This window comes from Natrix helvetica (genome assembly GCF_964273705.1).
Source record: "Natrix helvetica genome assembly, chromosome: 1".
Taxonomy (NCBI): Eukaryota; Metazoa; Chordata; class Lepidosauria; order Squamata; family Natricidae; genus Natrix; species Natrix helvetica.
In genome coordinates, this window is record NC_138548.1 from 210,524,250 (window position 1) to 210,548,951 (window position 24,702).

General features: G+C 46.6%; 1 protein-coding gene across 3 annotated transcripts in view; it reads right to left on the reverse strand.

The window, feature by feature from the left end:
* ARHGAP9 (Rho GTPase activating protein 9) overlaps positions 1-24,702 on the reverse strand; it is a 49,259-nt gene continuing 24,557 nt past the window's right edge. For all 3 annotated transcript variants that reach the window (XM_081969813.1, XM_081969812.1, XM_081969811.1), the window contains 12 exons: positions 23,440-23,501; positions 22,403-22,484; positions 21,138-21,233; positions 20,398-20,496; positions 11,372-11,498; positions 11,120-11,230; positions 10,201-10,299; positions 10,005-10,082; positions 8,378-8,431; positions 6,350-6,484; positions 4,183-4,288; positions 1-2,061 (listed from right to left, as the gene is read on the reverse strand). In XM_081969813.1, the coding sequence (XP_081825939.1) occupies positions 1,878-2,061; positions 4,183-4,288; positions 6,350-6,484; positions 8,378-8,431; positions 10,005-10,082; positions 10,201-10,299; positions 11,120-11,230; positions 11,372-11,498; positions 20,398-20,496; positions 21,138-21,233; positions 22,403-22,484; positions 23,440-23,501 (1,233 nt within the window). In that variant the 3' untranslated portion in view covers positions 1-1,877. The remainder of the gene's footprint in view (positions 2,062-4,182; positions 4,289-6,349; positions 6,485-8,377; positions 8,432-10,004; positions 10,083-10,200; positions 10,300-11,119; positions 11,231-11,371; positions 11,499-20,397; positions 20,497-21,137; positions 21,234-22,402; positions 22,485-23,439; positions 23,502-24,702) is intronic.

Genomic DNA, 24,702 nt, shown 5'->3' on the forward strand with positions numbered 1-24,702 from the left:
ACAATCAAGAAGATTTACACATGAAGTTGAAGACATGCTAAGAGGTCAAATCAGCCTTTTCAGAGCCATATGTGAAACCGTCAGTTAAAAAAAGAAAAAAAACCTTTCCCCTTAAAGCCAGCAAATTCTCATTTCATTAATTTAGGTCAATTTTTCCCAACCTTCACTGGCTGGGGAATTCTGGGATTTTTACTTCACATATTTTAAAATTGCCAAGGCTGAAAACCACTGGTGTAAATCATGCAACTCCTGTGATTAAATTTTTTTCAGCTTGGTTCTAGCACGAGTCAGATTTTTCAAGATTCATTGCCTGAGATGGAGAGATGCAATGATTTGAGAAAACTAAAGAAGGTTATGCATGAGATTCAGGTTTGACAAGGAATGGGAATATGCTTGTTTTATTATTTTTTTCCATTCAATTGTGTTTGATTCTTGAGGATAAATTGATGGTACCCATTAATTAACAGCTGGCAAGAACTAAACAGTTTTTTATGAACAGATGGCGAAAGGCTTCTTGTCTGGGCATTCATAAAATTGTTAAGGGCATGAAAAAAACAACAGTAAATTTTCCCTAATTCGTCTCAATATACACCTAAAAAATAAATGAGATCCCTAAAAGGCCACGTTCATGCAAAAACAATACAGAAGAGATGGATCACCTAGCAATATTTTTATTACTGAACACTTTCCTTGGTCAATCACAAATCTCACTGAGAAACAGGTCACATGTGAGAATTCAGTCATGTTTATTTCTTTTCAAACCATTTCTAAACCATCATTTTGTAAAAGAACTGGGGTTTTCTTAATAATAGTCAAACATTACCTTTGATGATTCCCAGGGTTATTTGGCAAAACACAATAGCAATTTGAATGGAAGTTTCCATTTTATTTTGGGGGAAACTTGTGTGCTCTAATAATGACTTAGAAGGCATCTCCTTAGAAAGATTTTGCCTGTGCTAGCAGAAGTCCATGGGATTTGTAGACCAACACATCTGATGGGCAGTTGGGGAAAGTAATCTTGAAGAATTCGAGTTTCAAGAGTATGGAGGATATTTGGCACTGTGACATCAGACAGGAGACTAAACCTAGGGCAGGGGTCAGCAACCCGTGGCTCTGGAGCCGCATGTGGGTCTTTCATCCCTCTGGTGTGGCTCCCTGTCATGGTCGGCTCTACAGTTGATAGGGTTAGGATTAGGGCTTTTGGTTAGGTCAGGTAGAGGAAAAAGTATGCTGTGCTAGGAGAACACTATGGTGGGGGGAACCGGACTTCCGGTCGGCAGAGGAAAAAGACGCTGCGCTAGGAGGAGACTCATGGGTAAACCAGACTTCCGGTCGGCTCCAGAATTGAATGGGGGGCTTTTGGTTAGGACCTTTGTGGCTCTTTGAGTGTTTAAGGTTGCCGACCTCTGACCTAGGGGATTAGGCTGGCTGGCAGCTTATCTAATGAAAGTCTTTCTCCTCCAGCATAGAATGCCCAATAATTAATGGAATAAAGGTTCCATTTTATATATTTGTTTGGATTGAAATCTGCATCTGAGCAGGTCTTCTTCATTGTTTAAAGCCAAAGTGCTTTCAGTCATATAATTTCTCTTTCAGATTCTCGCCAGTTGTTTATTGGGTATGAATATGACATCTTTTTGCTAAGGTATACCAGCTAAAAAAAATGATCAACTAAAAAAAAAAAACAATCTCGAAGAAGTAGATGCAGAGATCCATCTTTCCTAATAAAATATCTTTTCCGAACATGATGGTAACCTACGCTGCTGTGATTGGTGCAGAGAGTTTCACAGCATCAATGCTTGCTTCAGAAACAGGTTGTGATCCCATATGTCTTGAGAATAAAGCAATCCATATTGGAAAAAAAAGTATCAACAAAGTCATTCGGCACCTGTCCCAAAGATGCTAGGAAATTCGGAAAGAAGCAACTCTACCACCTGATTCTTGTACACCATGTCCTCTATGAGGCTGGCTACATCTTGCTCATGTCGCAACAGCGTTGGTCCAAAAACAATGCCAATGTTCTGAGTTGTCATCCTGTTGATATCTGAATGATCCATCACCCTGAATGAAGAGGGGGAAAACCCGTAATGAGAACATCATACTATTTTGGCCCCGTTCGATGCATTCATTGCTAAAGCAGACAGGCAGATTTAATTGAGATTTCATTTCTAACATGCTGAGAATCACATTCATTGGCTTGTAATCCATTTGTCTAAATAACCAATCAAAGACACAATCAGTCAGGGCAACAAATCAGAAGAGAAAGAGAAGACAAAGTGTACTGGAAATCCCTTCTTCCACAAAGCAATTTTTGGATATCCTATAATTTCTATTCCCATATTCCCAAAGTTAGCTCCAGGATCAAATTTACAGCCAGTTGCTCATCCATCCATGTAAGGAAATCGTTTCCACCTAGATTCCCTTTCAGAAGACAAAATATGAGGCTCTAGACCTCATCTGATGCACCGCCTCATTTCTAGGCGATGTTAACCCAAATATTCAACTCAGCTTTCCTACCAGATTCTCAGATTCTCATGATTCTGTACGAAGCTGGGGAATCCATTGCCACTGAGGTTAAGAGGAGATGGGACTGCTTGGAACAACTTCTTTAAACAAGGCCCAAGATCAGTGGCACTATGTAAAGCCTGCAGGTTAGAATAGAATAGAATAGAATAGAATAGAATAGAATAGAATAGAATAGAACAGAACAGAACAGAATAGGAACAGGAACAGGAACAGGAACAGGAATAGGAATAGAGTTGGAAGGGACCTTGCAGGTCTTCTAGTCCAACCTCCTGCTTAGGCAAAAAGCGCTATACCATTTCAGACAATTGGTTGTCCAATCTCTTCTTGAAAACCTTCAGTGTTGGAGTATTTACAACTTCTGGGAGCAAGTTGTTCCACTAATTAATTATTCTAACTGTCAGGAAGTTTCTCCTCAGTTCTAAGTTGCTTCTCTCCTTGATCAGTTTCCACCCATTGCTTCTTGTTCTACCCTCAGGTGCCTTGGAGAATAGTTTGACTCCCTCTTCTTTCTGGCAACCCCTGAGATATTGGAACCCTGCTATCAAGTCCTTCTTTTCATCAAACTAGTCATACCTAATTCCAGCAACTGTTCTTTATATGTTTTTAGCTGCCAAGGAGGTACACATTGCAATAGCAAAACCACTGATATTGATAACGCTCAGCATAGCATTACTATTGGACTGAGAGTGTGCTCAGCTATAGAATAGTCCAATAATGTTGTACATGTGGTCCTTGACTTATGACTGCAATTGAGCCAAAATTTTGTGTTGTTAAGCAAAAAGGTGTTAAGTACGTTTTGCCTCATTTAACAACTTTTCTTCCCACAGTTGTTAAGTGAATCACTGCAGCTGTTAAGTTAGCAAGTGAATTGTTAAGTGAATCAGGCTTTCCCATTGACTTTGCTTGTCAAAAAGTCACAAAAGTTGATCATGCTCCCAGGACACTGCAATTATGAGCCAATTGCCAGATGTCTAAATTTTGATCACGTGACCATGGGGATGCTACAGCAATCGTGAGTGTGAAAATCAGTCGCAACTTACTTTTTCAGTGTCATCGTAACTTTGAACATTCACTAAATGAATGGTTCTAAGTCAAGGACTATCTGTACTCAGATGCAGGAAAATTCATACGTGTGAATAAACACATTTTCTTTTGAAATGCTCATCCTAGGCTGAATTTTCAATTTTACCTTCCAGAGCTAAAATATGCATAATAAAATGTAATTGTAAGGGTAGTCTACTTTTAATTAATAGATTCTTTTTATTGCTTCTTGTTCAAGGACATAAGTGATTAATTGCTCTTCAATTCATCGGCTTTGCCTCCTACCTTTGAAAAAGAAGTTTAAATATTAGTTTCCTTTTGCTATTTTTTTTCTTCCTAGTGATTTTGTTTGATTTGCTATAAAAGAAAAAAGGGGCCTTAATTCAGGTAGTCCCTGGCTTACAACAGTTCATTTAGTGACTCTTCAAATTTACAACAGCATTGAAAAAAAGTGACTTATAACTATTTCAGGGTTAGATTCACTTAACAAATATTTCACTTAGCAACTGAAATTTTGGGCTCAATTATACTTGTAAGTTAAGGACTACCTATAACAAAAGACTGATTCTGCCAGGAAGAAAGTATTAATGGACAAATTCGAGGTGACTAATTTACTTGCGGAGGTGCTGAAGTAAGTAATGCAGTGTGTCCCGGTTTGGTTGAGGGAGAGTCTGGATCAGCCCAGCAATCTTTGACACTTTTTCCTTGTGATCGGACAACTCTGTGTAGAGAAAAGCAAAAAGATTTTTGTTTTCTAGCTGAGAAGGCAACGTTTAGAATGAAAGACCTTCTAGCTTCCAAAGGGCAGATCAGAAATCTTCTGTGTTGCTATCAGAGTTACACCCAAAGCACATTTTGGAATAGAAAATAAATTGTAATTGGGATGATAGGTGTCAAGGTTCCAACTAATGAATCCAAGCAAATCCTCCCAAAATCCTCTTCAACAAACTTCTTTATTGAAAACATCATATCGACACAACTCTAAAGGAAAACCAACTCTGAATCTTCCCCACAGTTTCAGTATAATTAAAATAATAGATAATCCCATCCCCAAATGTCACAGGCCACGTTGGCCAATTGGGTTAAATGGTGGACTCCCCAGGCACTCCTTCCTCGACCTTATCTGTTGCCAGTAGAGATGACCTTGGTTCTCATGAGAAAGCTCTCTGTTGTGTCTAGTAAGACATTTCAACCTCCTTTCCCCCTTCCCGTTCTGTGTGGCAACTGAGGAACAGAAAAATGGCGACTGCCAGGTTTGGTTCAAAGTTGACAATAGGATTGTTGATACAATAGTCGTACTGCCCCCACCTTAACCATAAAAAAAGGTGGCCTTGAGGTCAATGGCTCAAACAAATAACATTTTTTAATGAGTGATAAGGAATAACTAGAGAAAACTGTTTCATGCCCTATCATGACAGGATGCATGACTACAGAAGCTAAGGGAACACAATGATAGCAATAGTAATAGCACTTAGACTTATATACCGCTTCATAGTGCTTTTACAGCCCTCTCTAAGCTGTTTTACAGAGCTAGCATATTGCTCTCAACAACCTGGGTCCTCATTTTATCCACCGCAGAAGCAGTGGCGTATTAAGGCTCTCTGGTGCCCTAAATACTGACAAATCTTGGTCCCCCCCCCCTCCTCCTTTGTACATATTGTATACAAATCTTCATTGGGTTTTTTTTCTTTCTCAATTTTGTGGTGCCCCCTTTGGGCCTGATGCCCTAAGTATATGCTTAGTCTGCTTAATGGTTAATACACCACTGCTTGGAAGGATGGAAGGCTGAGTCAACCTTGAGCCGGTGAGATTTGAACTGCCAAACTGCAGCTAGCAGTCAGCTGAAGTAGCCTGCAGTACTGCACTCTAACCAATCTCGGCTCTATCAAATCATTTTTTTTCAGCTATCCAAAACATGAAGAAACACAGCAAGATGGATACCTGTTCAGTCACCTCCTTATCACTCCTCCCCTGCTTTATATTTACGAAAAAACCAACTTCAAATGTTTCATGTGTACATGCCTGCGTACAAGCACTGACATTCATTTGTTCATATTTAGAAACCACCCACCTCCCTCCCTCTAAATAATGTGTATATATATATATAACATGTGTACATATGTATGCAAATAATATATGCAACGTAATGACTACGTGCCAATGTATGGATCAAAACACACAGAATGCAATATAACTTTCCAAAACCAAAACCGTCTTCAGATCCACTATTGTACAAAGCTGGTTTGAGAGCTGACATGTGTGTTCCTGCCCTGATGGTGTCTCAAATGGTAACCAATAAGAGCTTTCACGGAATTATGCTGAAAGTTACAGGGAATAGAATTTGAAAAATGATGCAGGGCAAGGGGAAAAAAAGGTATTTTTCATATTGATCATTAGGATTTTAAGATTCCCCAGCTCCTCTAGCAACGTGACATTTGGTCACGACTTAAAATAAGGCAGTAATTTTGGATCCTCTGCATTCAATGATCTATTATGTTCCTGAAGCAAAATAAATAAATAAATAAAGATATCTGTAGATAATCTGAAGTACATTTCAGATTGGAGGATTGGTATTAAGGAAGGCTGAGATGTCTCCCTCCTCCCCCACCTTCCTCCAGGAAAACCAAAATAGACAATTTCATTTTATATAGCACCTTTTCCTAAAAATGAGTTGCAATATGATAGAAAAGGCCCAGGCTTTTAATCCAGGCTCAGAATTAACCTCTGCTGGGGTCATATATTTGTGTTTGTCAACAGGGCAAGGAATAGGAAGCAGACTTACTGACAGAAGCTATGCATTCCTCAACGTGGCTGTAGGGCACTAAGGATTCAGGTAACTCTCGGAAAAAAAGCTTCAAAGCCCCTGTTATCACATGCACATCATCCCACTGTGGACTTGACAGGTTCAACTTCTCCTCTAGGGAACAAGGAAGGAAAAGGACAAAAAGGACAGAGTCATATCAATGGGACCTTTTTCAATGTGACATCTTTCTCTTTGCTGGTAGAGAGAGTCACCAAATATATTAAGGGGCTGAGATATGAACCCTAATCAACCAGAATGGGACAACTTGCCGCAGCCAACTCATCACAGGACAAATCACCATGGCCAACTTCCCATGGATATTTCACCACGGGGCAATTTAACAATTCAAATTAATTATTTAAAATAACTAAAATTTTATTTTAATTTTTGTCATTGACAATTTCATTTTGTTCCTGTCTTTGCAGTGGTGAAATTCAATTTTTTTTTACTACCGGTTCTGTGGGCGTGGCTTGGCGGTGGAGTCCTGTGACTGAGTGGGTGTGGCCAACTTGATGTCACTCATGGCCATGCCCACTCAGTCACAGGACTCTACCACCAAGTCATGCCCACAAACCCAGTAGGAAAAAATGTGTGTATGAGTCCATTCACAGCAGAGCTGCTGCTTCCTTTATGTCCCCCCGCCCCCTCCCTCCTTGGGTCTACCTTAAAGGGACAGGCTGCAGAAGCTCTGCTGTGAACGGAGGGAGAAATGTTCGGATTGGGTGGGAGGGTCGAGTGGCCGGAAGGGCCGAGCGAGTGGCCAGTAAAGGTGAACGGTGATCGGGCGACAGAGCGACCAGGCAGGTGTGGGATTTTTGCCACCGGTTCGACAAACTGATGCCAATCGTCCCTGCCAGTTCGGCCGAACCTGGAGGATTTCACCCCTGTCTTAAAGTTGCCAAGGTTGGAGACCCCTGCTTTATCTGATACAGCTAATGTCCCTTTTCCTGGGACAGCTGAAAGAAACTGCAGAGACTGAGGAGGAAGGGGAAAATACATTTGGTAAACCCAGATTTGACTCCCTCTCTCTCTTTGGAATCAAAGCAGTTTAACTGTAGCTAAGAAAACAAATCCAACTTGAGTCTGTGATCCATAAACTAAAAGAAGGACCATCCAGGTCCAAAGATAAATATTTATTTCACCACATGAATATGGCTGCTCATCTTACACAAGGATGCTGGGCCGTTAATACCCATTGACAGATATAATCAGTTACACATCAAACACTATGCATTATAAGATATATTTAGATTTCCAGTACTTCATTTTCCCCAAATGATTTTTTTCATATATTTCTGTGTTCCAGGGTTCCTTTTATGTAACTGGAAATCTTATTAAAAATAGTATGTTTGTCTCCGTGGATCCTGAAACTTTCAGAATGAACATAAGACTGCCTGCCACAAACAGGATTCTCCTCCCACCTTTTTCATTCTCTCCCCTCTCTCTCGTTCTCTCTCATTCTCTCTCTCTCTTTCTCTCCCTCCCTCATTCTCTCTCTCTCTTTCTCTCTCTCCCTCATTCTCTCTATTTCATTCTCTCTCCCCCCTTTCATTCTCTCTCTCTCTCGCTTATTCTCTCTCTTTCATTTTCTCTCTCTCTCTTTAATTCTCTTTCTCTCTCTTCTCTATCTCTTTTTCATTCTTTCTCTCTCTCTCTCATTTTCTCTATTTCATTCTCTCTCTCTCCCTTTCATTCTCTCTCTCTCTCTCTCTCTCTCTTATTCTCTCTCTTTCATTCTCTCTCTCTCTCTCTTTCATTCTCTCTCTCTCTTCCCCACTCCCCCCTCATTGGCTTGGGTCTTTATCCTTAAAAGGAACAGAAACTCCATTGGGGATTGTTGCAATTTTTTAAATTATTCCCTTTGAAGAAGGAGACTTGTAAGAATTCAGAATTTGCACCCTGCATTCAAAACCTAACCCGGTTTCATTAAAATCCCCTCCCTCTTCCATGGCTTCTAGGTAACCAGGCAGGATTGCTATTTCAAAGATTGAGGGACAGAAACATTACCTTGGCAACGTTGCTCTGGGAAGACATAGCGTCCATCGGATGTCACTGCCCGTTCTGCAAAGCAACACAATGGTTACTGGGGATGCCACAGGAGAAACAATTATCTTGTAGGAAAAGGGTGAAGACCAATTTGAAGGTAGCCAGAATGTGTCCATACATTCGAGATGGCTTAATGGAATGCTGAGACATAAGATGGTTTGTGAATTTCCTTTTTCTCCCTGTAGTGTAGGAACCCAACCATTGTCATCTTGTTATTTGTTTTCTATCCTGCTTTCAGCTCTGGTAAACAGAATTTCTATCCTTTTTTTTTAGAGAGAGAGGTTTAAGATCTTCTCCATTGTCTAGCAAACTTTATGTCTCTGTAGCAACTGGAATAGTTCTGAGTACCTGCTGTCACTCAAGCAGAACGGGGATAAGTGAAGAATGCCATAAATCAGGACCTCTCTGACATGGAATACAATTACTTCCACGTTGGATCATAAAAACCCAAAATTAGCTGACCTCATCAACAGGCTAGGGATGAGAAGAAGACTATGTCACATGGAAACAAGATTTTCTCATTTTATCTCAAACATGCCTTGTTAACCATTCTTCAAGGATATATATATTCTGTCAAAGCATCTGGTCTGCCCAAATATGGGAGGGAGCATACTGCTTCCCTTTCGCCTTTCAGCCCCATTCCAGGAGCCTTCCAGGCAGCCGCTTATATGACAAACCATTTTGTGTTACACTTTTGCTGATAAAGGAAGGGAGACTAGTATAGATCCATTTCAAGCTATTTAGCTCTCATCAGCTATCCATACCTTTGCTGGGATTCGAACTCCCCTGGCACAACTGATAAAGGGAGGAGAACTTGTGGCCTAGAGGTTAATATAACTGCCTAATATGTAAGCAGCCCCTTTTTGAATTCCAGCAAGGGTATGGCTAGCTGATGAGAGCTAAATAGCTTGAAATAGATCTATACTAGTCTCCCTTCATTTCTTTATTAGCAAAAATCTATCTATCTATCTATCTATCTATCTATCTATCTATCTATCTATCTATCTATCATCTATCTATCTATCTATCTATCTATGTATGCATTTGTGTTACTATATATATATAGTATATATATATATATAGTATATATATATATATATATTTCCAGATATAGTTATAAAAGAAGATCGCAATGTCTGTTTCTTTATATGTATATGCGTGTGTGTGTGTGTATCCCTGTAACATGTGAAAATTATAGATGAGGATAGATAGATAGATAGATAGATAGACAGACAGACAGACAGACAGACAGACAGACAGACGACAGACAGACAGTTCTCCCAGTTCCTCATCTAATTGCAAAAAAAGGGGGGGGGAGTATGAGGACAATATGAGGACAGTATAGTAGTTACTGTAATGTCCCAAGGGTAGCCAATAAATGTTTTCCATCTCTGAGGTTAGAGAAAGAAGTACATATTATATGATGTTAACAGCAGTCATAACATTTTCAACAAACCCACTAGCCTTGAAATACTTTATCTCTTTTCACATAAAGTAAAGCAACATAGTGGTAGATGAACGATTTCAGAGGCTTAGACGTGCCTCCTATAACTCCATGTTCACCATTTATCATTCTTTAAGTACTCACCACGGTCAACTATGAATCTCAGCTTCTGAATAATGGCCAAGTTCCCGTTGACCCTATAGATTCCATCTGCATCCAGCCCTGAAAGAGAAGGACAGAACTGCTGTGGATCCCCCAACATAAATCTATGGAGTGCCAGAACTAGGAGGAAGATCCTAGCTGAGACAGGGATGGAGTGGTGACCCCAGGGATACCCTACCTCTCTGTTCCACAGCTTCCACACATTTTTGGACAAACCGGGGTACTGTGCCCCCTTCTCGCTGGCACAGGGCCTCTAGCCGACAGCCAAAGACTTGATCTGGAAATAGACATGGAAACTGTGAAGCAATTGAAGATACTTCATTCTAGGGGAGCTGCAATTATCTCTCTGCCAAGAAATAAATATAGATGAGCAATTTGTACAATCCTAACCCTATTTTTATAGAGCCTAGAACCGTGATGGCGAACCTATGGCACGCATGTCAGAAGTGGCACGCAGAGCCATCTCTCTGGGCACGCGAGCCATTGCCCATTGCTGTTCCGGGTTCCGGCACACCAGCCAGCTGGTCTTCATGTGCACAGGAGTGCCGGAAACCAGAAGAGCAGCCGCCCGGTGCGCATGTGTGCGCCAGGAAGATAATCTTCCGGTTTCTGGTGCATCAGCTGCTCTTCGCGCACTCATCCACATCAGAATCCAGAAGACCAAGTGGCCGGTGTGGATGCACGTGCCAGAAACTGGAAGATCATCTTCCCAGTGCGCACATGCTGCTCTTCCAGTTTCTGGCGTGTGCATGCACACCAGCCAGGTGGTCTTCGCAAGCACATGCATCCCAAAATCAGAAGACCAGGTGGCCAGTGCGCATGCACATGGCGGAAACCAGAAGCTCATCCCTATGTGTTCAGAAAAATCTCACACACGTTTGTTTGTTTGTTTGTTTATGGGTCATTATTCTAAGAATCGTGCTCAAAATTCAAGTCATTTGTCTCAAACTGGCACGCAAAGAATTATGACAGTGTACCCCAAACCTGATAGTGTACAAAAATAAGTACATAGCAATGATGATTTTCTGTACCTTTTAAAATCCATAATCTCTACCCAGCCTCTGTTGCAATGAAACTACAGGGATCTGCATCATTACCTCGGATGAGTCCTTTCTCCTGTAAACTTCGCAGGGGGGGCCTCTTGGCGATGAAGCGTCTCAGCTTGCTTTTGACCCTTTTCTTGTAGACTCGGCCAGGACTCCCGGGGGCTATAGAGGAGGAAGGAACAGAAGCCAAGAGAAGAAGCTAAGGCAGCTGCCACTCCCTCATCAGGACACAATAGCCCTACTTTTGACAGCTTTTAGCACCATCATCCTCCACCCCCTGCCCCAGACCTGCGGGTCACAAACCTGCTTGCACTTCACCCTTGGAGACCCCATGTTCGTCTTCATCATCCCAGCTCAAATCCACAAGCTCAGCACTGTTTGACCGATAGAGTGGGTACAAAAGCGGCTCATCCAGAGGGTTCTCTTCATCCTGCAGTGGAGCAAGGAAGGAGCTCAATCCAGAGAAATAAGCAGCCAGATAGGATGGGGGCAAAGTGGGCAAATGCGCTGCCATCAACTACAAAAGGGTTCTGTTTCAAAGTTCTACAAACTTGGGTTGATACACTTAGGATTTCATAATGACGTGCCTGTTGTGGCCCGCCAGCAGCCAGCAGAGCTGGCAGCAGATTCGGACAGTGAGGAGGTTGGGGAGGAACATGGGCCAGTCCTGGAGTCTGAAGAAGGCTCGGACAAGGGCTCTGCGTCGGAGGCAGAGAGGGGACCAAGGCCATATGATAGTTATTTGCTGCCTCTGGAGCCTCCGGAGTCTGACATCAGCGAGGCAGAAAAACAACGGGAGCCTGTTCCCAGTGTGCGCATGGGCAGAGCTGCCAGAAGGCAAGAACAATTAAGAAAACAGGGTCAACTTGGGAGTAAGTCTTGGAGATGATTGGCCCTCCCATAAGACATAAAAGAGGAGCGAACCAGATGTGAGCTTTTGCAGGAAGCAATTAGTCCATCTGGTCGGTTCAAGCTTTGAAAAGTTCTGTTTGACTCTGTGCTAAGTTTGGCCTTGCTCTGCATTTGGCAATTTGGTCTCTGGCAGCTTTCCAAGGGAGATAAGGTGGGTGTTTGTCAACATTCCCCTGAAAGACTGTGGCAACTCGAGTAGACATCTGTCGGAACCTTCACAGACTGTTAATGACCACAATTTACAGCCGTATAAATAAAAGAGGGTTGTTGGGACTACAATTGTGATTTATGCTTTCTCAGAAAGCCTGGGTCAGAACAGTGCCACTGTGATAAACCCATGGTAGGAGAGTGTCAATTTCGAAATGACTACGGCCGATGCCATATTTACTTTGCTTTGTTTCTTAGTTGCCATTCTCTCGGGCGAGGGAGAAGGGGCATTAGAAGGAACTGGAATGCGGTGCCTGAGTCCACTAGACAAAACTTGTACCAGCTGCAGCATGTGAACGAAGGTCATGGCTGTTGGGAGTATACTCCTAGTATTGGGTAGGCAACATATATCTATAAACAATAACAAATGGTCGTTGTTGCTTTAAATGGGTGAATGTACTTATCAGCTGTAATTAACTCTACAATAAGAGGGAGTCAGGGGAGTCTCTCTCTGCTTGTCCTATGCTTGATAACTACTTGCTCGCTTGATGACTGGAACGTGAACTGCGACTGTAAACAATTGTTTGTTCTTTGAATTGTGTTTGGGCATATATCTACTATCACTGCTTGTGAAGCAATTATTAGTAGTAAAGCTGCTTGTTTTTTACTAGCAGTGTCTGAAACTCTATTCGTGTGTTTTTTCTACTAGCAACGTTCTTTCTCTCTAGCTGTACATTCTGCTGCGCTATTTTTCTGTCTCCCAACGGAGATACCCCTAACAATGGCAACGAACATCTGCTGAGACCGAGGGGGAAGGATCCCGCTGGAGTGATTGGTTAACGTGACCCAGGACACCTGAGGAGGAGGGAAGTTTTTGGTTACTCTGAAGCGTGGGAATTATCCAGAGCTAGCTTCAACTTTCTAAGTGTCGATATGATGTACTCAATAAAAGGTCTTCAAAGTCTGAATAGAGCTTCGGAGTCCTGATTCAATTGGGTTTATTGCTCATGAAACCATGAAAGAGAGAGGGAGAGAGGCAGGGAGAGGGAGAGAGGGAGAGAGAAAGAGGGAGAGGGAGAGGGAGGGAGAGAGGGGGGGAGAGAAAGGGGGAGAGGGAGAGGGAGAGAAAAAGAGAAAGAGGGAGGGACAGAGGGGGGGAGAGAAAGTGGGAGAGGGGGAGGGAGGGGGAGAGAGAGAGACACACAGAGAGAGAAGTCCATTGGAGTCATTGGGTGGTACACACAAAAAAGTACAAGCTCAATAAAGGACAAACCATGCACAGAATCCTTTTTGTGGTCTGTCCTTTATTGATTTTGTAGTTCTTCATGTGTACCACCCAATAACTCCAAAAGACTTCTCTGTTTCTTCTGCCATGGGTTTATCACAGTGGCACGTCAGTATGAAATCCTAAGTGCATCAGTCCAATTATGTGTGATAGGATGGAAGCCTGAAGGAAGAAGGAATGCTTCATCTTCTACATTAGCCTGACTTTCTCCGTGTTCCAGGAGAGTCCCAAACCCACGTCAAGAGCCCACCTCTGTTCAAGAGCTCCAGATAAATATGGAAATAGGGGGAGAGAAAGGGCTCTGCGCAGCATTGAGCACCATTCATTCATTTTGAGCCCTCATCAAAATCTGTTCCCTACTTTAACAAGCTCAGAAAGAAGAGGGAAGATAGTGAGTGACTGACCAATGAAGAATGGTTGTTGCACATATACTTTCATGCGCATGAGAGAGAAATGGAGAGTGGAATGCCTTTGGCTCCACTTACATTAGAATTTATTTATTTATTTATTATAGTGATGCCCCCCCTCCCAACAGATTTTGTTTTCTGGGGCAATGGATTCTCATTGCAGACATAATGAGTGCAATCATATTCTAAACCTGAAACAAAGACCTTCTGTCTTCCTTGAGAGTAATCCCAAATTTTATAGAGGAAGGGTTGGCAACCTAGCACTCTAAAAACTTGGGGGACTTTGATGCCCATTAACGCCAATTAAAACACAAAGAATTATAAGATATGATGGGAGTTTCCAAGTAATTTTGGTGCAGTTATTAAGACACAAGGCTAAAAGTGGGACGGTGTGAGTTGTAACCCTGCCTTAGGCAAGGAAGCCAGCTAGATGAACTTCGGTCAGTGTTGTGGCCCAGCCAGTGCCGCTGTCACCAGACTCCGAGAGTGATACTCCATGCGAGTCAGCTACAGAAGGGATGTGCGATCCTGGACAGGATTCGGAGGCTGAGCAGGAATCCGAGAGTCTGGTCGGCCACCAGGTGGCGCCAGAGGCATGGAGCAGCGGTGAGAGCGAGAGGAGGAGGACTCCCGTTGCCCTGCCTTGGAGCAGCGGAGAGGATAGTGACTCAGGACTTAGTAGGGCGTTTCGGGATGCTCGTTTCCGGCGCGCCCACAAACGCCAGGAGCGTGGGCGTAATTATAGGCAGTAAAGAGCTCTCAGGTGCTGTTGGGAGACGCCCTTTTTAGGTTATAAAAGGGTTGACTCTGGACAGGCTCTGCGTAGCAATCAACAAAGGACTTTGGACAGCAACTCTAGTCTGAGATCCTGGCAAGCTGGATTGCTGCTTTTGTGTGTTCTGTCTTTGTGAGTTCTGTCTTGGTGGCTTGCTGCCACAAAGCCTCTTGTCTGTTGGTGTAATAAACCTTGTTCCCTTGTACTGTTCCGGAGTGTGTGTACTGTGTGGGCAACGGAGGAAGGGGGGGGTCAGAACAGATTGATTGCTACCCCAAACGTATCTCCATTCAGCTATGATGGAGCAACTTCAGGCGGAGAATGCTCTCTTCGCACAGCAACTTGCCTTGCTAACAGCGCAGGTTGCACAGCTGTCTGCTCCTGCCAACCCCCCACCCCCCCAGCAGCAACGAAGGAAATGCCCAGTGGCCATGCCGGATAAGTTTGATGACAGTCCGAAACTTTTCCCGGCGTTCCTGGGCCAATGCCGGTTGTTCATTGCCTTGAGAGCGGAGGACTTTCCCACCGACCAGACGAAGGTGGGCTTTGTGATAAGCTTGCTCTCAGGCACAGCAGCACGGTGGGCTACGCCTTTGCTGACTCAGCCGAGCCCCCTGCTGGATGACTTCCAGGGTTTTTGCACTCATCTTCGGCTGACGTTCGAAGACCCCATCAAAGGAGAAACAGCCACCAGACTCCTGAAAGAGTTGCACCAAGGGCGTGGTTCTTTACTGGACTACATTACCGAGTTTCGGCTGCTCAGTCAGGACTCTGAGTGGAATGAGCCAGCCCTTATGGATGCTTTTCAGGATGGCCTGTCAGAGGACCTGCAGGATGAGCTGGTGAGAGTGGACAGGCCTCCAACGTTTGACGCGTTGGTTCATCTATGCCTCCGGATTGACGGCCGGCTGCAGAGGCGGAGGCCTCGCCGAGCATCCCGGGAGGTGCTGAGAGTGCCAGTTCCACGAGAGACTCCTGTCCCACGAGAGGAGCCCATGGAGTTGGGTGCAGCCAGACCCCGCTTGTCACGCACGGAGATGGAGAGACGGCGTGCAGGGGGGTTGTGTTTTTACTGTGGGGATCCGGGACATCTGGCTACGGGTTGCCCCAAGAAGGGAGGTAGAGGGGCTGCACGGTCTACGGCCCCCCCTCAACGACGAACCTCCGTCTCGGGAAACGGGGAAAGCCCGATCTGAGGGAGACTTCGGGTCGGGCACAGGCTGGAACAGAGGCGGAGGGGCCTCCACGACATCTGATTCTTGCAGCGCACATTCTCTTGTCGGGTAGTCCGCAGGGAATACCAGCCCATGCCTTGGTCGATTCTGGGGCTACCACGAATTTTATGGATGCAGCGTTTGTCACGAAATATCACGTCCCTCTGTGCCCGGTAGACCCTCCGATGCGAGTGGAGACCATTGACGGCCGGGTGCTTCTGTCTGGGCCCATCAGGAACGCCACGCAGCCTTTGTGCCTGATCCTCGGGGAGCATGAGGAGGCCATTCAATTTTACGTGGCTTCGGGTCTGCATTTCCCCGTGGTGTTGGGCTTAGCTTGGCTGCGGGCGCACGATCCCCAGATCCACTGGTCGCAGAACCGCATCTCGTTCCCATCCTTGCAATGCGTGGACCATACCCATCATGTTTGCGCGGCTCAGGTGCCCAGTTCGGCCGAGGTGACAGTGCCGCCGGATTTAGCGGAGTTCGCGGACGTGTTTAGCGAGCAGGAGGCGGATCAACTGCCACCGCACCGGCCTTACGACTGTCCCATTGACCTGGTACCTGATGCGAAACTCCCGACGGGCCGCCTATACTCCATGTCTGAACCGGAGTTGGCCGCATTGCGGGACTTCCTTGACAAGAACCTTGCCCGGGGTTTTATCCGGCCTTCGTCTTCGCCCTTGTCTGCCCCGGTTTTGTTCGTCAAAAAGAAGACCGGGGATCTAAGACTTTGTTGCGATTACCGGCGCTTGAACGCCATCACGATCCGTAATCGCTACCCGTTGCCTCTGATTCCCGAGTTGTTGGAGCGGCTCCGGGAGGCCGTGGTGTTTACAAAACTGGACTTACGTGGAGCTTACAATCTGGTCCGAGTCAGGGCGGGGGACGAATGGAAGACAGCCTTTGGCACCCGATACGGACATTTTGAGTATACGGTCATGCCGTTCGGGTTGACCAATGCCCCAGCTGTCTTCCAACATTTTATGAACGATATCTTTCGGGACCTTTTGGATCAGTTTGTCGTCATCTACCTGGACGACATCTTGATCTACTCTACGTCCCGGAAGGATCATCAACAGCACTTGCGTCAGGTCTTGCAGCGCCTTCGAAAGCATCGCTTGTTTGCCAAGCTGGAGAAGTGTCAGTTCTGGCAGACCACCATCGAGTTCCTGGGGCACCGTATATCCCCTGAAGGAATTGCGATGGAGCCAGGCAAGGTGGAGGCATTACGAAGTTGGCAATCTCCTCGACGGATGAAAGACATTCAGAGACTCCTCGGGTTTGCCAACTATTACCGGTCCTTCATCCCCGGCTTTGCTTTCTTGACCGCGCCCCTCACTCGACTCCTGCAAAAGAAAGTGCCGTTTCACTGGGGGTCCACGGAACAACAAGCGTTCGTGGCCTTGAAGCGCGCTTTTACAAAGGAGCCGATCTTGAAACACCCTGATCCCCATCGCCCCTTTGTAGTCGAGGCGGATGCGTCCGACATCGCGGTGGGGGCGGTGTTATTGCAGGCTCACGCCCCTGATGGCACCCTTTTCCCTTGCGCCTATTACTCTCGGAAACTCAATCCTTCCGAGCGCAATTATACCATCTGGGAGAAAGAGTTGCTGGCTATCAAGGCGGCGTTCGAAGCCTGGCGACATCACCTGGAGGGGGCCAGGCATCAGGTCGAAGTCCGGACAGACCATCGGAATCTGGAGTTTTTGACAACAGCGCGGAAGCTCAATCAGCGCCAGATCCGGTGGTCTCTGTTTTTTGCCCGGTTCCACTTCAAGGTCACGTATATCCCCAGTGCCTTGAACCAGAGGGCGGATGCCCTATCCAGAAAGCCGGAGTACTCAGACCCTGCTGACTCCCTGCCCCCCCAGACGGTCCTACCCGTCGAGTCCTTCGCTGCAATCCAGGAACCCGTGGATTTACGGTCGTTGATACGGAATGCGCAGCGAAACGACGAGTGGGTGGAACAACGGCGGGCAGAGGTAGGGCCGACATCCCCGTGGACCTTTGACGAGGACCTTTTGAGGTATCGGGATCGGCTCTACGTGCCTGCAGGACCGCTCCGTGGATTGGTTCTCTCCCAATGTCATGACACTCCGGCAGCGGGACACTTTGGCCTGTTCAAAACTTTGCACCTGGTTTCCCGTACGTTTTGGTGGCCTCGCCTGCGACACGACGTGCAGACGTACGTCACGTCATGTGTGCAGTGTCGACAGGCCAAATCAGCGACGGGAGCTCCTCCAGGCTTGCTACAGCCATTGCCGACCCCGGACAGACCCTGGGGAGCCGTGTCCATGGACTTCTTGACGGAACTGCCTCCGTCGTCCGGTTTCACTACGGTCCTAGTGGTGGTGGACATGCTCACCAAGATGGCACATTTCATCCCCTGCCGGAGATTGCCGACAGCCCGCGCCACCGCCCGCATGTTCATCCAGCACGTGTTCCGGCTGCACGGCCTACCTGACCGGGTCGTCTCCGATCGTGGTACACAATTCACGGCCCAGTTCTGGAAAGGGCTGATGGCCGCTCTTGACGTTCAAGTTTGTCTGTCCTCGGCGCACCATCCCGAAACCGATGGAGGGACGGAGAAGGTGATTGGGATTCTGGAACAATATCTGCGCTGCTTCGTGAACCAGCAGCAGAACAATTGGGCGGAGTACCTCGCCGTGGCGGAGTTTGCGTTCAACAACTCGCAGCACTCCTCCACACGGACGACGCCTTTCATGGCGAACGTCGGGTACCACCCTCGTTTTTTCCCTCTCACCCCCGTGGACTCTCCGGTCCCCGCAGCGCAGGATTTCCTCTCTGAGCTTCAGGCGGTTCACCAGATGGTGCGCCGCTACGTGAATCAGGCGAAGGAGGATTACAAGCGGGTGGCGGACAGGTCTCGCCGTGCTGTGCCGGAATTGGCCGTGGGTGATCGCGTGTGGTTGTCCACGCGGCATCTTCCGTCCCACCGGCCTACGAGGAAGTTGGACCACCAGTATCTGGGGCCGTTCCCTGTGGAGGCCGTTATCAATCCGGTGGCCTATCGCCTGACCCTCCCGCGCTCGATGCGAGTACACCCGGTGTTCCATCGCTCGCTCCTGATCCCTGAGCGGTCGGATTGTCCTCTCCGACGTCCCTCTTCACCCCTGCCGTCGTCGCCTGACGTGCACGCACGGCCATCGCACAGAGTGACCCGGATCCGTGACTCGAGATGGCTCAAGGGTCGGTTCCAGTATTTGGTCGACTGGGCGGACGAGGACTCGGACGGGGGGTCCTGGACCGATGCGACGGCAGTGCATGCTCCAGCTTTGGTGCGGGCCTATCATGGACAATTTCCCTCTCGACCGCATCCCGAGCGTCAGGCCCGGGGGAAGGGCCCTGCGGTGAGGGATAGTGTTGTGGCCCAGCCAGTGCCGCTGTCACCAGACTCCGAGAGTGATACTCCATGCGAGTCAGCTACAGAAGGGATGTGCGATCCTGGACAGGATTCGGAGGCTGAGCAGGAATCCGAGAGTCTGGTCGGCCACCAGGTGGCGCCAGAGGCATGGAGCAGCGGTGAGAGCGAGAGGAGGAGGACTCCCGTTGCCCTGCCTTGGAGCAGCGGAGAGGATAGTGACTCAGGACTTAGTAGGGCGTTTCGGGATGCTCGTTTCCGGCGCGCCCACAAACGCCAGGAGCGTGGGCGTAATTATAGGCAGTAAAGAGCTCTCAGGTGCTGTTGGGAGACGCCCTTTTTAGGTTATAAAAGGGTTGACTCTGGACAGGCTCTGCGTAGCAATCAACAAAGGACTTTGGACAGCAACTCTAGTCTGAGATCCTGGCAAGCTGGATTGCTGCTTTTGTGTGTTCTGTCTTTGTGAGTTCTGTCTTGGTGGCTTGCTGCCACAAAGCCTCTTGTCTGTTGGTGTAATAAACCTTGTTCCCTTGTACTGTTCCGGAGTGTGTGTACTGTGTGGGCAACGGAGGAAGGGGGGGTCAGAACAGGTCAGTCACTCTCCCTTAGCCCTAGGAATAAGGGAAGGGCAAATCACTCCCCCAAAACCTTGCCAACCCTCCCCCCCATATAATATTGTCTTTGCATTTGTCAAGAGTCAAAACTGACTTGAAGGCACCCACACAGAGACAAAAACCAGAGGAGATTTTAGTCTAGGGCAGTGATGGCTAACCTTTTTCTAAAGGTGTGCCAAAACTGTCCGAGTGTGTGTGTGCTATCACCACCACCATGCATGCACGAGTGACCCCCAAACTTCTGGTTGGGTTGTTGGGCTTGTTTTTTTTTCCCTCTCTAGGCTCTGGAGGCTTTCCTAAAGCCTGGGGAGGGTGAAAATGGCCTCCCTTGGCCCTCTAGAAGGCCGAAAAATAACTGGCCAGCATGCAGATATGACTCAGCGTGCCACCCGTGGCAAGTGTGCCATAGGTTCTCCATCACAGGTTTAGGAGACTCCAGGCTGCTTGCCATTTGGGCAATGTTAGCTGGATAACAATCCCGATCCTGGACGGAATGAAAGAATTGAGGAACAGCTTTTTTCTATGTCAATATTTCAAAGGAGAAAGGAAGCGACTGAGATAACGTGGAGTTCTTGGTATCGTTCACTCACTAGTCTGTGGATGACCCCTTTGATTGCCTGGTACCAGTCCTGGCTGACAGCTTCATTATCTGATTGTAAGAGATACTCATTGCCAGTCACAGTGCGAAACTGAGAAGAAAAGAGGAGAAAACAAATTGGATTAGGCAACAATTCAACTTAACATAATCTCAGGTTTTTCTAATAGAACCTTACCACCTAAAACCATAGCAGGAATCTTAATTTAATTTTACACGGTAACGACAATAGCTTCATATAATCTGTTGTTATTACAATACAATACAATAGCAGAGTTGGAAGGGACCTTGGAGGTCTTCTAGTCCAACCCCCTGCCTAGGCAGGAAACTCTATACCATTTCAGACAAATGGCTATCCAACATCTTCCTAAAGACTTCCAGTGTTGGGGCATTCACAACTTCTGGAGGCAATTTCTGTTCCACTGATTAATTGTTCTAACTGTCAGGAAGTTTCTCCTCAGTTCTAAGTTGTTCCTGCTATGTTCCTCTACTTGTGGGCAGGTGAACAAACCAGGACAGCATAGTTTAATGTTACAACTGAACCTGGAATTATAGGGAAGTACAGCCAGAGAAACCAGAGTGTATTAACTAACTATCTTGATTTAAAACAGGATCACTGTGAGTCAATTCTGAAGAATTGACAAGTTTACAGTAAGACAAACAAGGTTAGTCACAGTTGTATAAAATCTCACTACAAATATCTCAGGTCAAGACGGGCTAGGTTCCCACACTTACATGGAAGACATTCCGCTTGCTGGACAAATCCTGAGCCCACTCAATTCGAGCCCCACGCAAATCCACACTGCTTTCAGGCCGGCTACCAGATGGAGTCTGCAGGGGGGAAAGGACAGGGGTTAGGAGGTACTCTATACCCCACTGCCAATCTGTGCTGGAAGTCACTGGGAAGGAATGAGGAAGATGGGAACTAATCCATGTTTACTCCATTATTGATTTATCACAGCAACACAGACTTTTGTGTTGATGGATGGATGGATGGATGATAGGTAGAAGAGGGTGAGAGAGAGAGGGAGGGAGGGAGAGAGGGGGGAGAGAGAGAGATGAGAGATGGAGGGGGAAGAGAATGGAGAAAGAGAAACATACAGTATACACAGATACATACAGAATACACATGGACACGCATCATCCCTGAACAATACTGTCAGTGGGCCTATCTAAAGGCTATACCAGACGTTACTGTATGCAATGAAATTTCATTTTAACATATGCCGATTAATGTACATTCAAAGTGACAATGAAGTTATTCTAAGTTCTACCACTGTGATGGCGAACCTATGGCACGTGTGCCAGAGGTGGCACTCAGAGCCCTCTCTGTAGGCACGCCGGCCATCGCCAGCTGTTTTTCTGGTTTACAGTGTGCATGTGGCCATTTTTTGGGTCATGTTCTGGGCCATTTTCCAGGCCATTTTCCGGCCATTTTTGGGGGTCAAAAACAGGCTCTACAAAAAGCCTGAAATTTCCCTGAAAAACAGCCCGGAAAATGGTCTATTTTGTTGGCTGTTTTCGGGCCATTTTCCGGACTGTTTTTCAGGGAATTTTCAGGCTTTTTGTAGAGCTGTTTTTGGCCCAGCTGGAAAACGGCTCCCAAAACAGCCTGAAAACAGCCGCCAAAACAGCCCTAAAAGCGGCCAAAAAACAGGCATGCGCACACCAGCCAGTTGGTCTTTGGGTTTCCGGCGCTCTGGCACGCGCACATGCACATGTGTTCTGGTTTGGGTACTCAGTGCTGAAACGTTTCGGCATCACTGTTCTACCAGATCCCTAAATGGGCAAAATCACCCCTTTTATTCAAAAGTCTCTCCCTCTTCCTCCCAATTTCTCAAAGGGGGCATGTATGACCTTTCCAGAGATTGAACTGACTTCTTCCAGAAAGCTTTTAAAATTAGTGTGAAGATTGTACAAAGTCAGACTATCAACCACACAAGACCTTAGGCTGCCTTTCCTGATTTGCCAATTAAGCATCTGTCTCCTGCTGCACTCACCCATGCAGCAGTCACCTTGGGGTCCTTGTAGAACATGAGGCTGTTCCCAGCTAATACCAGCCACGATGACGCCCAGCATTTTCTGGAGGGAGAGGAAAACAAGAAAAACTGTAGCCCAGCCCACCAAAGCCATCAACAAAACATACAACCTCCCCCCGGGCTTCCAAGTTTAAAAGTGTCAAAAGGTGCTTGAACAGTCAAGACCAAGGCTCCCACATACAGGGGTGTGGCACTGCAAGGATCTGTTTCTGCTTGGAATAACCTCTGCAGTTTCATAAATGCAGGGGTGGGCTTCAAAAATTTTAGCAATGGGTTCCCTGCCCAATTGCTGAGTGGGTGTGACCTAGTTGGCCTCCTGCCCCATGATGAGGAGAGGCATTTTCTCCCTCCCTGGGCTCTGGAGATTTTCTTCAAGCCTCTGGGAGGCCCGTTTTTCACCCTACCTGAGCCTCTGCTCAAGCCCTGTACTTACTTGGCATCCCAGGGGGAAAAATGGGCCTCCTGGAAGGCCACCAGAGTCCGGGGTAGCAATTTTTGCCCTCCCAGAAGCTTGAGGAAAGCCTCCGGAGCCTGGGGAAAGCCCCCCCACCCCGCGTGGTGCAGCCACCGTTGCTGAAATTTTTGAAGTGCACCCCTTTTTACGTCTGTACATACAGCCATCATTTGACAAATATAAGCGGGCCAGGCATGTATCTTCTTTGACATACTCCAATTTCTCTAGCTTTGCTTCCCCTCCTCTCCCTTACAAAAAGGTTCAGCTCTGCCTTTTTTTGCCCACCCCCCTCGCCCCTCGGATTTATGTCTATGACTGAGAAGGTCCATTATTCACTAAGGCCCCTTTCCAGCCTCTTTGTCTATTCAGGCCAGGACATTGCTTGTCAAAATCCCTTCAGCTGTGAAATGCTCCTCAGTCAGAGCTGGTGAGGTGGCCAAATGAGGACCGAGAAGCACAAATGCCCCAGATTCTTCCTATATGGACAATTAGGAAGGTATCCCTCCTCAATCCCCCTCCTGCTGGGGAGACTTTAACTGGGTACCTGAGTTTCCGACCTCCTTCAGCAATCTTGGTTTTGTTCAGCTGTCCACATTTCTCCACCATCTGCCAAAAGAAACAGTGTCAACACATTTACAGTCCTAGCTGTAGGTCCTTCCTGAAATCCATACCACTCCCCATACTCCCACTTCTCTGCAGATCTTTCATTGCCTACAAACTCAGGCTCCAGGTAGGGCTCCATTGCTAGCTCTCCTACTGGACCAGTTGAGGGGGGACCTTCCTAATGTGGCTAAGTTGCAACCCATAGCAGTCCCAAGAAACACAGACAGTAATGAGGATGTGTAGTTTGGTGACATCTGGAGGACCGTAATGTTCCCAATTTGCAAGAAGCAAAACAATTTGGGGCAGTGAGATACAATATTTTTTCAAAGGAGATAGAGAAGAAACACGTTGGTACACACATGCTAAAAAGGACAGGTGGAGATGGCAAAATCACGAATAGGGCAGGTGTACCCTCTGAAATAGGTGGCTCAGTGGCTAAGATGCTGAGTTTGTCAATCAGAAAGGTTGGCAGTTCGGTGGTTCGAATCCCTAGCACCACGTAACAGAATGAGCTCCCGTTAACTTGGCCCAGCTTCTGCCAACCTAGCAGTTCGAAAGCATGTAAAAAATGCAAGTAGAAAAATAGGAACCACCTTTGGTGGGAAGGTAACAGCGCTCCGTGCGCCTTTGGCGTTTCGTCATGCTGGCCACATGACCACGGAGACATCTTAGGACAGCACTGGTTCTTTGGCTTTGAAATGGAGATGAACACCATCCCCTAGAGTCAGGAACAGCTAGTACATATGTGAAAGGGAAACCTTTACTTTTACCTTACCCTCTGAATTCACAAATCCTAGTCCCCGTTAGGGATTTCCTCCCCAACAATTCCATTTTCCATGACAGCTTTTCTAGCTTGATTTTATTTTACTTATTTCACTCTCTGGGATCCTGCTACTTTCTCTTCACCATCTCCTTTGCCCCTTCGGTCTCCAAATCTCATTTTTCTCCCTGGGCAACATTCCCAACCACAGCTGAACCAAATGAAGAAAGAAGGCAGCAGGATAGACCCACTCCAAAACTCAGAGGATAGTCTTCTCTGGCAGGGCACAGCTGGCCTCTGGGGCTAAGCAAGAGAGAATATCTTTTCAGATAATGGTGATCGAGGAATAGAATAGAATAACAGAGTTGGAAGGGACCTTGGAGATCTTCTAGTCCAACCCCCTCCCTAACCCTAACCCTAACCCTACACCACTTCAGACAAATG